Source organism: Taudactylus pleione, unplaced genomic scaffold, assembly GCF_031769625.1.
Source record: "Taudactylus pleione unplaced genomic scaffold, aTauple2 ptg000032l, whole genome shotgun sequence".
NCBI lineage: Eukaryota > Metazoa > Chordata > Amphibia > Anura > Myobatrachidae > Taudactylus > Taudactylus pleione.
This window is the reverse complement of record NW_028284434.1, coordinates 8480404-8495906: the sequence shown is the minus strand read 5'-3', so window position 1 is coordinate 8495906 and position 15503 is coordinate 8480404. Positions and strand designations below refer to the sequence as shown.

The window sequence follows — 15503 nt, the reverse complement described above, 5'->3', positions numbered from 1 at the left end:
ATAAGATGCCGGAGCCTTAAGCGCTGCATATGAATTTGCCGTCACTGACTGCGACGCCCCCAAAACAGTGGCAACATGAATGCGCTTTAGTCACCATTCTCCAGTTACTCCCAGACTAGCACTGTCTATCAGCCACTCTGCGTCCTACTCCACAGTACGACCGCTGTTACTACTCTGACACATGTGCAGACAGAAAACATCGGCCGCTTGCAACCAGAATCAACACTGCGTCCACCTCTGAATCAGGCCCTCTGTGTCACATTGACTAGAATATAAATGCAATGCGACTCTGGAGCAACCAATGTACATCTTAAAATGGCTGCGTTTTGCACCTCTGTAACTCTATGGTTTGCTTTCTTCGCACAACTCTATGGTAAGCTTTCATTACATCCTAAAATCTTTATTTATTAGACCTCAGAAATCAGGATGGTATCTTTGAAAATATTTACTTACGAGTTTGACTCCTATACATACGTTGGTATGGAACTTGCTGGAAAACCCCCAATTTGAACATTCGCATCATACTACATTTAACCCATTGAGTGAAAACTACATATAATACATTCTTGAAATGAAGCATTTGTTTAATGTAATGTTGTTTCCATTACTTTTATTTACAAAAAATGTACTTAATTAAAGCCCACCAGCGCCAGGATTCTTCATGCACTTGAAGCACTGGTTACAAGCCTCTTACTGCCTGGCAGTCAGCGAATAAGCCATGACATCAGCCAAGTTGCAAAATATTTGAAAACTGTATAATTGTGGAGCTACAGGGGTGACTGTGGTGCTGATTCAGAGGTGGGCACTAATGCAGCCCTGCGTCTTTATGGTAATGGCGCTGCTGATGGGATTCATACATACGCACATCGGCTGCAGCACTAATCCGCCACCCTGCGTAAAAAGTTGCTACATCGGTCACACCATCGGATATTAGAACACCCCTTTGGTTGCTCAGAATCTGCACTGCAACATGGCTGTTGGTGCCGGTGTAACCGTGAAAAAAATATGCAGCAGCTGGCCGTGGCACATCAGCGTCCAACTAGTCACCGGTGGTACCTTACAGGAACGTCCACCGAAATTGCCTCTCTCTGCAGCAAAATTCGTTCTCATTTCCCGGTGGTGACCAGTGAGGCTCGGATGCAAGCGCAGTACACATCAGACAACTGTGCGGACATCGGCACTGCGCCCACCTCTGAATCACGCCATGTGTAACGTAACAGTACCAAGAAGAAAAAAATCTTTACGTTTAAAAACCAACATTTTCTATCAGTTATATTTTGTGTGTAAAGCTGTTAATGTGCAGGTGGGTGTTTTTACATAACAGCGTACATAGGAGCTGATTCAATTAGGGTAAATATGCCATTGTGACAGCATTGAAATGTCATATCCCAAATTGTGCATTTTAGTATGCAGTCCCATAGGGACCACCATACAGTATGTATGGGTTTTGTACACACGGCACATCACCAATACATTGTGCTGGAATTAGCGATGTTACAGGGCTGCTAATTAAATTGATGCCAAAGACCTATGGAAAGAGCTGGCAATATTATCTTTCCTCTCTATTTCCTCACTCTCTTCTGTCGTCTTTCTCATCTATCCTGGACTGGACAAGTCAAGGTGTCAGTTTTGCAGGATGTGGTTGTGAATTGCTATGTCAGACTGGGCTCTAAGGGCTCGAGTCAGAGAGGGACGCAATGGCGATGATGATGCAGTTGAGCTATTATCGGTGGTCTGCGCATGCGTCAAGTTTAATTACAGATGTCGCTCGCAGTGATATTTTATTCGCAAAGTGATTGACATGTAGGGACCGTCTGTGGGCAGCAGCGGGGAGGTGGTGACTCAAACGCAGGCATGCTGTGACCATTTTCTGGGTGTGTCTCAGCCTGTGACTGCGATACCATATGCTGTAAAAATAGCTCCGGAGTCTCAGTTCCCGAAGCCATTCTGCGTTACTCAGACTATCATCTTATCTGCATCTGATGCTGCGTCTTTGTATGCAGTCACTTGGATTTGAATTTCAATATAAATCCCAGCGGCTGCAATATTTGCATATTTTTGCACAGCCGCTGTGTACAAATTAGGGTACATCTCTGATTCAGGCCCTAAGTCGAGTTTATGCAACTAATGCACACAACACATAGGGGCTAAATCAGCAGTGCGTGCAAGTGCAGACAGGAATACACATGGGGATAGACAGGGGTACATGTAAAATTGGACATCAAAGGACAAAAACAAAGAGGAAAGATCTTTCTGCAACTTTGTACCATTATCTAAGAACACCTTGATTCCTTGTTTTTCATCAGCACTTTTACATCACCTATACAGTTGTTTAGTGTCAAATTTTTTGGGGGGGCTTCAGTCAATAGTTCTACATTAAAAAGGTCAACAATATCTAGATAAACAATAGATGTTACACAGCAATAAGTTGACAGGGACAAAAGGTTGACAGGTACAATAGGTCAACACATGATTTTTGATTGTTTTTTAGGGTTAGGCACTTACCGGAGGCAGAGGTGTAGCGAGGGTGGTCCCGGGGGAGCACATGCTCCAGGCGCCTGCTCTAGCCAGGGCGCAGGAGGTGAAATCAGACATCCGACAGGGAGCGGATCACCTGCAGAGCCTGTCCTGAAGCACATAGAGAGATCACTGATTCCAGACAGCGATCATGGGGAGGGCGGCTCCGCACAAACCACGCCCCCAGTATGGAGGCACTGATCTCTTTAATCTCTAACGTGTTTCAGACTCAGCAGGTGATCAACCCCTGATTGGATGTGCCCTGTGAAAGTGAGGAGGGGACAAAGTAAAAGAGTGAAGGGAGAGCGCTGTGTATGTTTTTAAAAGGAGGGGTGGGAAGATCTGTGGACCTCATTCAGAGTCGGTCGTTGCGGCCGCACGGTCGTATGGGAAAAGGGGCCGGATATGCAAATGATGCACTCACATGTTGCGTCCCTAAGTTCGGATCGTTAGCTGCCCGACCAAGGGGAGGAAGCGGCCGGAAGATAAAAAATAAGCCCATTTCTCGTACGCATTACACGTAATCTCCGGCCATATAAGGATTCATCGAGACCATCGGAACTGGTCGTAGAGCTTAAGGTTGACCATACCCTCTCTTAAGCTCTACGATCATGTCAGTGTAAAAACCACCCATGTCACGTGTGCCAGGACACTACTTTGTTAATTATGCACTCCCATAAACCGTATGCACTCCCATAAAACGCCGTTCGCATAATTAGGCACGCCTGCGTTCAGATCTCCACTCCCCCGTTTTCAAGCACCTTCCCCTGTTACCACCCACAAACGCCTCAATCTGTCACTCAAACTACCAACCTGGCTGTGTTCAAGGAGAGAGAAATTTCTGATCGTAGCGGCTAGTTTGCGCACGCGCATTGCGCACTTTACGCATGCGCGGTTTAGCGAACACCGGTGGCGTACGACCGTACGGCCGCAACGACCGACTCTGAATGAGGTCCTGTGTGTGGGAGGGGATCTGACTGTCTGTGAAGTATCCAAAGTTTTTTGGGAGTCTCACACATTTGACCACCTGGCTCCAAGTCCCACAATTTTATCCCCCCAATCCCATAGAAGACCAGGAGACAGGGGATCAATGCTTCCACTTACTGCCGCTTTCACTATGCCAGTCATTCACCAATCAGAGTCTAAGGAGGTTTAATTGATAATCCCCCCGATCACAGTACTGAGAGCCATTACCTCACTATACCGGTTAGTGAGCAATTCCCCAATGCAGACTCAAATGATGCTAGACTGGAAATATAACTTATCGGGTCTGAATATTTGGAGTGTGCATTGTGCTACACTCAAAGATGGGGGATTGCATTATAAATCCATGGTCGTACCAGCATGTGCTGATCTTGTCACCATCTGTCCATTAGTGTGTGACGGCTAATGAGAACATGGCTACATGTAACAGGGATGGTGTAATCATTTTAGGAGGGGAACCAAGGCAAGTAGGAAGCCATATACAGAAGAAGGATTCCCAAATCACACACAGAGTAGTGATGTGAGCAGTTGCTTAACTAGAAATTCATTGCCCGTGCTTCTTAATATTGGTCCTGGACCTTCCCTCACACCTAGGTCCCTCAAAGTTTGCAGCAAGGTGCGCCCTACTCTCACTTACCTTACATGGCCCGCTCAGTTACCCGATCCCATATCAGCTGGTACTCTAGTAATGCTCACGGATGTGAGACTCCTACCAAAGCAAAGCAATGGTGATGAAATGCGGCCATACTTCCACATTCTCTGGCTTACATGCAGGAAAGCTCTCACTGCAGATCAATTTACCCATAGCATTACCTTTCAGTAAGACATGTACAAATCATGTTATTAGTGAAATAACCAAGAGCCAAAATTCCATGTTGGCCTTTACGAGTAGGGTATGAGGCCATTACGAGTTGGACAGATTACTATACTGTTGTGGAAATGAAAGCTACATTAGACAATGAATAAAAGGAGGTTTCTTTATTAAAAGGCAAGCTGAAGATGAGAAACAAAAGACCTGAGCCATGCCTCTCTCCCTCCATATCACCAAAGCCATAAAGAAAATTCAGGCCAATCACATACATATGTCTTCTTCACATTCCCCACAGATAACACACATCTGGGTTCTTAAACTTATATAAATTCCTTTTTTTACATAATCGTCATAACTTTAATAGAGAAAAAAAAATCTGTGTAACATGTATCCCATAAGATTGTATTAACCCCTCACAATAAATATGTAGAAAGCATGAAAGCCATCCCAATTACCAGGAAGAAAAACTAGTGTTTTAGAACACTCTCTTACTTCAGGCGGATATGTTGTGTATTGTGGTTTAAATGAAGAAAGTGCCCATTAATAAATCTGCCTATGAATATGAACAATTAAATATATTTCCATACTAAATGGTAAGTAAAATCTTTCAAACGAGCTCTTAAAGACCCACTACTTCATTAAAGCCTTCCAGCTCTCATCCTAACTTGCTGCTACATCTTCCTTCCTCCCCGCCTACCCCATTCTGTGTCACTCCTGTTTGTCTTCCCCTCCCTTAAGGAATGTAAGCTCTTCCGAGCAGGGCCCTCTACCCTCTTGTGCTTCTCCCTACTGTAATTTAATTTATCTCTTACTCCCCACTAGGGCAACTAACATTTGGCTGCTTATGCGGGCGTTAAGGTCGCTAATATAGCAATGTTTATCCATGTCCTTTATTGTATTATATTGTATTGTAAGTCAATGGTTACTTTTTTGTCTATGTACTTTGTAAGGCGCTGCGGAACACTTGTGGCACCATATAAATAAATGATAATAATAATAATAATAATAATAATAATAATAATAATGTAAGCAAAGATCAGTCTACCAAGTTCCCAAGATGCCGTGCCCACACCCCTTCAGCGGGTGGCACGCAGCGAGGACCCAGCATTTCCAACAGGAGCCAATAGATTACTTGAAGACCCTGAAATAAATGCACTGCATTGTTGTCATTGGGATAATGCACAAATGGCTTACAGCACAGCAATGGCGTGGTGGCTTTCTATCTGCACTGATGTAATGCCATGGCAGACAATAACAACTAATGGCTGGAATTAGCAGCTTTCAAGCAAACCTCTAAGCAGAAGCCAAGTACAGGGAGCTTCCTACTCAGAAGTATGTCCTTCATTGTTGCCAGGTACTTACAACCATTAATGGCTGACATTTTTAGATGTCCACAAGTAAAACATCAGCTTGGTCTGAAAACGCTCTATAACAAAATGTCCATAGCAGTAAGCTGCTTACCATACAGCTTGTAGAATAAAGTAGAAGGCACCCATGATATCACAGCTGTGATGTGCTTAGTAGTGTAAACGGTAATTGCATTCAGCCAATCAGTGTGTACTGGTTACATGGCTGCTCCGGATAGAATATGGCGTCCATAATATAATCTGTATTATGGCTATACAGAGAGGAACCATACAAGTCAAATAGAACATAGCGTCATGGAGGCCTAAAAATAAGCTGGATACAAAAAAAAAAAAAAAGATCATTACATTGATGCTTACAGACAGAATACATTTCACCCAATCCTTTAACACCCATATGATTCCACTTTATGAATGCAATGCAACTTCATTATAACAACAAGTAACATCCATATGTACATAGATTATTACCATCAGGTCACTTATCTTTCAGACAGATAATAGGATAATTAAAACTATATTTGGTTGTGTAACAATTTACAAATGCTTTTATATATCTCTTTACATATGCTTTTATTGGCATCATGAAATGTATTTTATATAGTCAACATGCCCGTAAGCATTTTTATACCAGTAATTACACCATTTTGCCAGATGGTGGCACCATATGGTCATTATGTGTGGACCATTAACAGTAACTTGTCCAAAACAACCCCCAAAACATTACCTGGTCTCCCAATATGGCTATAAAGAGACATTTAACGTGTCTATATTTATAGTCAAAACCAATTATCCATGTAGTTAGTTGCAATTACAGTGATTATTACAAATGAACACATGCATTTCCATGCCAAGTAGTGTGCTCCGTATAATGATCTATAAATACATTTCTAAATAATATTGGATTGTACCAGTGTTTCTCAAACAGTGTATGTTTTCCAGATCATCTAGCTGGAGCACAGGTGTGTTAACCACTCAACTTACTAATTATTATTTTTTTTTTTACAAAAACTGCTCAGAAATGTTATTTTCTTTGAAATGTAATTTTAAAAATATACTTAAATATTTTATTTATTATAAAGAAAAAACAGTTCAATTGGAAATATGTTTCTCTTTTTTATAGCAATCATCAACGCAAACTTGAGCACAGTAGTGTTTGCAGACAGGCTGGTAATGCCCCAAAAGTAACATACATTTAGGCTTGGTGTGGCCTTCACTAGGTCATATATATATATATATATATATATATATATATATATATATATATATATATATATATATATATATATATATATATATTTTCAGTAGATGTAGATCTGTTTTATATGCACCTCCTAGCAGTTTCCCCTTACAGCTACACCGTAGCGATTGCTGTAGATACTTACATTCCCATAAATGAATAGCTGCATCTATAATACTTTCTGGAATGGTGATACATTACAAGACAAAATTACCCGCTCAGCAGGATTAGAAGCCAGGATTTCTCTAAAGAACTTGACACAAATCAGGACACGTATCCATAACCCTAGCTTTCGGGATATAGTGCCACTTTTGGACTCACCTGGCATCTGCCACATCAGCCTTGTTGGTTAATTGCTCATATCCATACTGATTAAGTATAGTGACAACAAACATAGGTGCCAGGGACTGAGCAGGCTTTGTGAAGAGTGCATTTGTTCCAAAGACCATGGAGGACAGTGGGGACCTAAACAATGTAAAAAGATAGCAGCTTTAAAGCAACATTATTTAGAATCCATACTTATTACCTTAAAACTATTAAACTGACTTACCAAAAGTGCAAATCTTCTAGTTTTATGAGTATACTTCTTGTGTATCTGAGGGCTATATCCCTGTGAGGATGCAAAGATTGCACCAACCGATAGGAGATGGGTTAGGGGCATGAGTGTGACTATTTATGCAAAAGCAAAGCTATTTTTTTTATCTTTAGGAGGGGGCTGGGGACAAGTTGACTTAATATAAAGGTGGTGGAGAAACTGCATCTATAAGGGGAGAGTTTCCTGCTTGCAGAAGGTTGCACAGATTTTTTGTGGCATCAAAGGGTCTTGATTTTTATTACGTCAAAGCGTTCACTCTATCAGCACTTATGCTGGCGAGTCCATTATATAGTAATTCAGCTGTAATGACATAAAGCATTTCTCAGTCCTGTTATACAAAACGTTCTCATAAACAAGTGATACTTCCCCTTTCACGCAATATTACACAGAACAGACTTGATCTGGAGATGGAACCAGATAAGCTAAACAGCAAATGGGACTTTGTACCAGTGAAAGCAAACCTGTCACTTTAAACTGCATTGTACAAGGTACTGTAAGAGCAAATACCTAATTGAGAAGCTGGAGAGTGAAGAGGAAGATCAGTACTCCTGTAATGGCTGCTCGTTTGCTATTTATTTGCACCACCTCACTGCTAAGGGCGAATCAGACTCACCCTGCAGATATACCATACTTGCCTACTATTGCAAAAAGCATTTCAGGGAGATTGTGAAAGCAGCACCTATGAGAGCGTCGTGGTAAAGTGGGCGTGTACTGCTACATGTGAGAGGCGTGTCATATTACTGACTTACAGCCAAATGTAAACGAGCCCCCAATGCAGGGAAATTACACTAATGATCCCATTTGAATGTATATATCTCTCTTTTTTATTTAACAGTTTCATAATGGGGGAAATGTGCAATCAGGGAGATTCCTAGACTTTTCAGGGAGATAGGGAGACTGCTACTATTTCAGGTAGTCTCCTTGACAATGAGGGAGAGTTGGCAAGTATGGATATACCCCATGACTCTGAAGAGCAAGCCCCACTTATTCTCAGCAGTGCACAGGGTTTAGGCAGAAAGGATACTCACTAATCTTTAACAAGGGACCAGTGAGTATTTACTCTGCAAAAGAGGGGAGGGGGATGCAAAGCATCCGATGCACCCCCAGCACTAGGGTTGGGAGCTCATGGTTGGGGGCAGGTTTTAATAGAATCTTAATCTACCGCCTAATGGCTAACACAGATGTAGGACATTTTTCAAACAAGGGTTCTTATTTCCCAGATATTATGTTTTTGGTTAACACATACCTATCCACTCTCCCAGTATTTCCCAGGAGGCTCTCCAACGTTTCTGAGAGAGTGGGTAGGTATGTGTTGTCCTCATGTATGCCTGGAAGAGCGGGTCACCCTCTCACATCCCGCCCACTTCCAAGTGGAATGGACTGGGGGTGGATGGTTCATGAGAGGTCATCATAATCAGTGTGAAATCGCACATGCCCTACAGCAGATGCCAACTACATGCCTACTAACAGGCATATATGTGTCCAATTGCTGGTCTGCATGAGCTGTATCTGCGTGACCATCTGTCAGTCGAAAGGTTTAGTATGAGTGAGGTGTGTGTTGCATTGCAATCATGCATATGTTTGTCTGCTGTCTAAGTATATACAGAGCAATATCACACAACATACACAATACATACTGGGGTAGTACACACAGGGCTGCCATCAGGGGGGGACTGCCGGCACTGGAGTCCCGGGCCCGAACACTTGCAGAACGGGAAGGGGCCCGCTCCCACTCCTACCCCCAATGCACAGCCCACATTAGTCCACCCCTTCTCATGGGCCGATTCCCCTTCCCTTCCCATGGGCCGATTCCCCGCCCTCATCAGCCTCGGAATACAATGCGGCAAGCCCCGCCCCAATTATACGAGGTGCCCGTCATTAGCAACCTCCTGTTGTTTTGCATTTAAATGCAAGTCATAAGTATGTACAGTATGTGTTAGTACGTATGTATGGTAGTGTGTATATATGTGCATGTATGTATATATGTACATGTATGTGTTAGTGTGTATGTTTATGTATGTTAGTTTAGTGTATATATGTGCATGTATGTATATATGTGTTAGTGTGTATATATGTGTATGTTTGTTAGTGTGTATATATGTGTGTGTATGTTAGTGTGCATATATGTGCATGTATGTATATATGCATGTTAGTGTGTATATTAGTGTATGTATGTTAGCGTGTATGTATGTATATATGTGTATGTATGTCTGTTAGTGTGTATATATGTGCATGTATGTATGTTAGTGTGTGTATATTTGCATGTATGTATATATATGTTAGTGTGTATGTATGTGTGAGTGTGTATATATGTGCATGTATGTGTTAGTGTGTATATACTGTATGTGTTAGTGTGTGTATACTGTATATATGTTAATGTATATATATATGTTATATATAATATATACATGTTTGCTATAAACTGTATATATTATATACTGTACTGTATATGTGTGTTTATGCTGCGTTTGCCCCTGCTCTTGTTCAATAATTTTTTTTTTCCCTTTTAAATAGGCGCATGTGACTTCATGATGTCACGCCACGCCGCTGGAAGGAAGAGGTCAGAGGAGCAGTGTCAGCCAGACATGGAGGAGAAGAAGCCAGAAGGAAGGAGCATTCTTGAAAATTAAATAAAAACTTGTATTAAAAATGTTAGGACTTTGTCAAAAATGGTCTAATATGTGGGCTGCTATTTGTGTGTGATGCAGTATTTTGCCTAATCACTTCAGACTTCATGTGTGATGTTCTAGAGTAGACCAATGTATGTGGAAAAGCTGAGCTTGAAGCAAGCATGTCTTAGCTAAGATATATGGGTGCATGTCATTTCACTCATCTTACATTTTGACATTGTAGTACAGGAGTATTTACAAAGATAATATGGGACTGATTCTTAGTGGTATATAACGCCGGCAGATGACCGCTGCAAATGGAATATGAATGACATGCAAACAGAATTCTAAACTGAGTCTATGCAAGACATTTTGCATACGTACCTATACAATCACACCGGCCCACTCTGCCATACATGAGAGCTGCATTCATCATTATCATTGGTATTTACATGTACCCCATGCTAGGTGCATGCCAGAAACTTAAATGTACCCCATGCTAGGTGCATGCTAGAAACGTATATGTATCCCATGCTAGGTGCATGCCTAAAATTTATATGAAATTCATTCTAGGTGCATGCCGGACACTTATTTGTAACTCATGCTAGGTGCATGCCAGAAACTTATATGTACCCCATGCTAGGTGCATGCCAGAAATTTATATGTACCCCATGCTAGTTGCATGCCAGAAATTTATATGTACCCCATGCTAGTTGCATGCCAGAAATTTATATGTACCCCATGCTAGTTGCATGCCAGAAATTTATATGTAACTTATTCTAGGTGCATGCCGGACACTTATATGTAACTCATGCTAGATGCATGCCAGAAACTTATATGTAACTCATGCTAGGTGCATGCCAGAAACTTATATGTACCTCCATGCTAGGTGCATGCCAGAAATTTATATGTAACTCATTCTAGGTGCATGCCAGAAATTTATATGTAACTTATTCTAGGTGCATGCCGGACACTTATATGTAACTCATGCTAGATGCATGCCAGAAACTTATATGTAACTCATGCTAGGTGCATGCCAGAAACTTATATGTACCTCCATGCTAGGTGCATGCCAGAAATTTATATGTAACTTATTCTAGGTGCATGCCGGACACTTATATGTAACTCATGCTAGATGCATGCCAGAAACTTATATGTAACTCATGCTAGGTGCATGCCAGAAACTTATATGTACCCCATGCTAGTTGCATGCCAGAAATTTATATGTACCCCATGCTAGTTGCATGCCAGAAATTTATATGTAACTTATTCTAGGTGCATGCCGGACACTTATATGTAACTCATGCTAGATGCATGCCAGAAACTTATATGTAACTCATGCTAGGTGCATGCCAGAAACTTATATGTACCTCCATGCTAGGTGCATGCCAGAAATTTATATGTAACTCATTCTAGGTGCATGCCGGACACTTATATGTAACTCATCAGTCTGAATTTGGCATCCAGAATACATACGCAGGACTCAATATAGGCAGTCACTATGGCTGACATGCCCACAACACACCCACCAAACATCCTCTTGAGTGCGTTCGCATTGTGGCCTCCCAGTTACAAGCCAGAAACGCAAAGCGAATGTTATGGAGACATAGCTGTATATAGTAAGCACTGCATATGGCAAGTATATATGCTCTGGACATGGCAGTATGTGTGTTATTGGACTTTCTTTGAAAATAAAGCATTGTTTAAGTGCTGCTTTTTAATAAGATACTTTAGAAGCCGTACACCACTTACTTGCGCTTGTAATTTGCAAAATCAGCATCCACAATATCAGCCAATGGCAGGTTAAATACGCTAAATGACGCATACACTAAAACCCTGGGAACAAAAGAAAAGAGGATTTAGAGGAGGCAGGTCTATTCCATCTCTAACTGATTAACAAAACTAATATCTAATATAAATAATTATGTTATGTAACAAATATATTGTTTGTGATGGATCAGCTCAGTTTGACTGCACAAAATATTTTCAAATACTATCAAATGATACATTAACAGTCATGTGGGGTACACACTTGGATGACGCACCCACCGACTGACCGATATTGGTAAGCATACACACTTACCAATCGGCCACATGATAAGTCTGGCCAGAACTCATTTCAATATGCCCGCCCAGTTTTGATGTAGTTTGGAATGATTCTTGCGGCCAACATAACGTGTGGTTGTTTGGTCGGGGCTGATTCAGAGATGCATGTAAATCCTGTCGCAACTGCGATTTTGCAAACAGCATTACTGCAAAAATATGCTAATGCTTTAGCTGATGTCTCACATCCGTCGCTTGGATACAAAGGACGTAACATCGAGAGCATGGGACGCACATCAGACATCTGAGCAACCCTATGGTGTCTCAGAATATACGTCTCACCTAAAATGCCGTGGGTGTCTCTAGCTGCATATGCCTGTGTTTTTCTAGTTACCTCCCCCAAAGAGTGACTACCTGTCACTCACTTTAAGAAAAAAATCCTTGGTGTGACCACCGTCTCAAACCCATCGCCGCGCATGTCCAGTTGTCAAACATCGCTCCACTGCGTCCGGCATGGACACGTGCACCTCTGAATCAGGCCCTATACGGTGTGAACGATATATCTGTATGATATTTGGCAACCATATATTGTGTGCGCACACGTGAAGATGGATTGAACGATATATCATTCATCGGCTGTACGAACAATCTGTACACCGCATTACTGTGGTAAAATGATAAATAAAGTATTCAACCTTTAATTTTAATCTACTTTCTGTAGTTTAGTATATTACTGCTCAAATACAGCAATTGTTTTGTGATAATACATTGAGACTTGTGATGATTTTGTTGAATTATTAGAAAAATGTGTATAACAACAAAGTATTAAAAGCTTAACAGCACGCGCAAGATAAACAAAAATGCTAAAATGATACACTGTACATTAACCCTCTACAACTGGCTGATTCAAAAATAATAAATATAGAAATAAAAAAAAATCTGTATCCTGTCTTGTTTAACAAATATTGTGGGAGTTCTGCTTGATAGCCGTCCTTAATTGTCAGCTAAAATATAGGTGCGAGTGGGAGAACCAATAGAAAGTGCACGTTGGAGGCATAAGTAAATAAAGATTCAGAGGGCAGATCCTGGGTCTCCATTAAGAGGGAGGAGAAACTTGGTTACACTTTGTTTGATTGGGAATGCAGCTTAAAATATTGGTTCAATCAACAAGATGGCTGCCTCTCCTGTGCATGCAAAGCCAATTTTAAACAGAAGTATAGTGAGAATGCAGCCTAGGCATTCCGTAAGAACGAGCAATAACACTGATTAGTGAGCTGCGGCGTTTCCTGAAGCAGAAACTTAGGGACAGTTATGGTTCAAAGTGGAATTTTAGATGTTTTAATAAAATAAAACAATATACTTCCGCTATCTCCCCCCTCATAGCAGTCTCTCACTCATGCACTACAGGGGGTATATTTATAGAAGTGGAGACGTTGCCCATAGCAACTGATCAGATTCTAGCTATTATCTTCTAGAAGGCCCTAGATAAATAACAAGTAGAATCTGGTTGGTTGCTATGGGCAACATCTCCACTTCTATAAATCCACATTTTAGTAAATATACTCCCAAGAGATTGGATGATGTAATTACTGTACACTTCCTCCTATACTCAGTGTACAGTATGAGGACGACGGGAGAGACAATGCTGTCTCTGTGCTACTTGCACTGTTTGTATTAAAATGAAATGTTCCTTGGGACTGGAATTAGCTGCTCCGTGGTTAAGCGCTGGAGAATTGTGAATTACACACCCTGGGCATGAAATACTCTGTGCCTATAATAGGTTTAGCCAACAAAACGGCTGCCTCCACTGTGTGCAGGTGACAAGTACACCTCAGAGGCTTCCCATCGACCCCCATCCATCCAGGTTTTACATACATCTCTGTGCTGGACACACACACTGTACATACTGCTGGACATACACAGGGCGGGATGCAGGACGTAACACATTTTTACTGCGATGCATCCTGCCACTCACTGCAAGCATCACAGCGTTTGTTAACATCATATGTTGCAAAAAAAATCACAAAGGGCAGCTCTTCTGGTGACAGCTGTCCTTTGCGACAGATGGGCTTCCGGTTTTATGACCCAGAAGTCTTTCTACGCATGCGTCGAGTGACGCACAAGCCTCGGGGGTGCTGGGCGGGATCCAAATGGATCCCTCTCAGGAGGAATTGTGACTAGGGCACGCCGTCTTTAGTGTATTGCATTCCGGAGCTAGGTGCATATGCGGTAAGCGGGATGTGGTAATATTGCCAGCAGACGGGATGCCGGTTGTCGATATACCAACGCCGATATCCCAATTGAGATCAGGATACTAGCGTCGGCATCCCAGACCGCTGGAATGCCGAACCTACAAGGCCGGGTGGGGGGGCGTTAGGTTTAGGCACCCCAGGGGGCTTAGGCTTGTCACCGGGGAAGGGGGGTAGGGGGAGGGGGGCTAAGTTTAGGCACTCCAGGGGGGAACTTAAGGTTAGGGGTGGGACAGGGGAGGGATATTGTACTTACGTAGGGCTTTTCACTCTCTGGCTTCCGCGATAAGCAGCCAAACCTCTGAAAACTTAATTTTCAAAGGTTTGACTGCAAAAACTGCATTGATGCATCCCGCCCACTGTCAGATAAAATGTCTGTTTGTTATCAGATATTGGGGCCATACATTGTGAGATACACTGTATGGACAAAAGTATTCGGACGGCTAACCATTATACCATCAGGGACTGTAATGACATTGTATTTAAAAACATATACTATATGGAGTTGGTCCCCCTTTTGCAGCTATAACAGCTTCCACTCTTCTTGGATGGCTTTCCACAAGATTTTGCAGGGTTTATGTGGGAATTTGTGCCCATTCATTCTGAAGAGCATTTATGGGGTCAGATACTGATGTTAGATGAGAAGGTCTAGCTCGCAATCTCCGTTCCAGATCATCTATGGAATCAGCAGAGCGTTGGCGACTTTTACGCACCATGCGCCTTAGCAGTCGTTGACCCCGCTCTGTGATTTTACGTGGTCTTCCACTTTGAGGCTGAGTTGCTGTTGTTCCTAAATGCTTCCACTTTCTAATAATAACACTTGACCGTGGAATATCCAGCATGGATGAAATTTCACGAACAGTCTTATTGCAAAGGTGGCATCCTATCACAGTACCACGTTTGAAGTCACTGAGCTCTTGGGTCAGAACGACCCATTTTGTATCACAAATGTTTGTAAATGGAGACTGCATGGCTAGGTGCTTCATTTTATACACCTGTGGCAACGGGTCTTACTGAAACACCTCAATTCAATAATTATCAGGTGTGGCCAAATACTTTTGTCCATATACTGTATGTCACAATGTATGGTC

The 15503-nt window shown here is 42.0% G+C and overlaps 1 protein-coding gene across 4 annotated transcripts in view; it reads right to left on the bottom strand.

Moving 5' to 3' along the window:
- Nucleotides 1-4462: 4462 nt before the first annotated feature.
- Nucleotides 4463-15503, bottom strand: part of LOC148538937 (solute carrier family 68 member 1-like) — a 32170-nt gene continuing 21129 nt past the window's right edge. For all 4 annotated transcript variants that reach the window (XM_088451947.1, XM_088451949.1, XM_088451946.1 and 1 more), the window contains exons 5-7: nucleotides 11873-11956; nucleotides 7238-7381; nucleotides 4463-5992 (exon numbers count right to left, since the gene is read on the bottom strand). In XM_088451947.1, coding sequence (XP_088308073.1) covers nucleotides 5863-5992; nucleotides 7238-7381; nucleotides 11873-11956 — 358 coding nt within the window. In that variant the 3' untranslated portion in view covers nucleotides 4463-5862. The remainder of the gene's footprint in view (nucleotides 5993-7237; nucleotides 7382-11872; nucleotides 11957-15503) is intronic.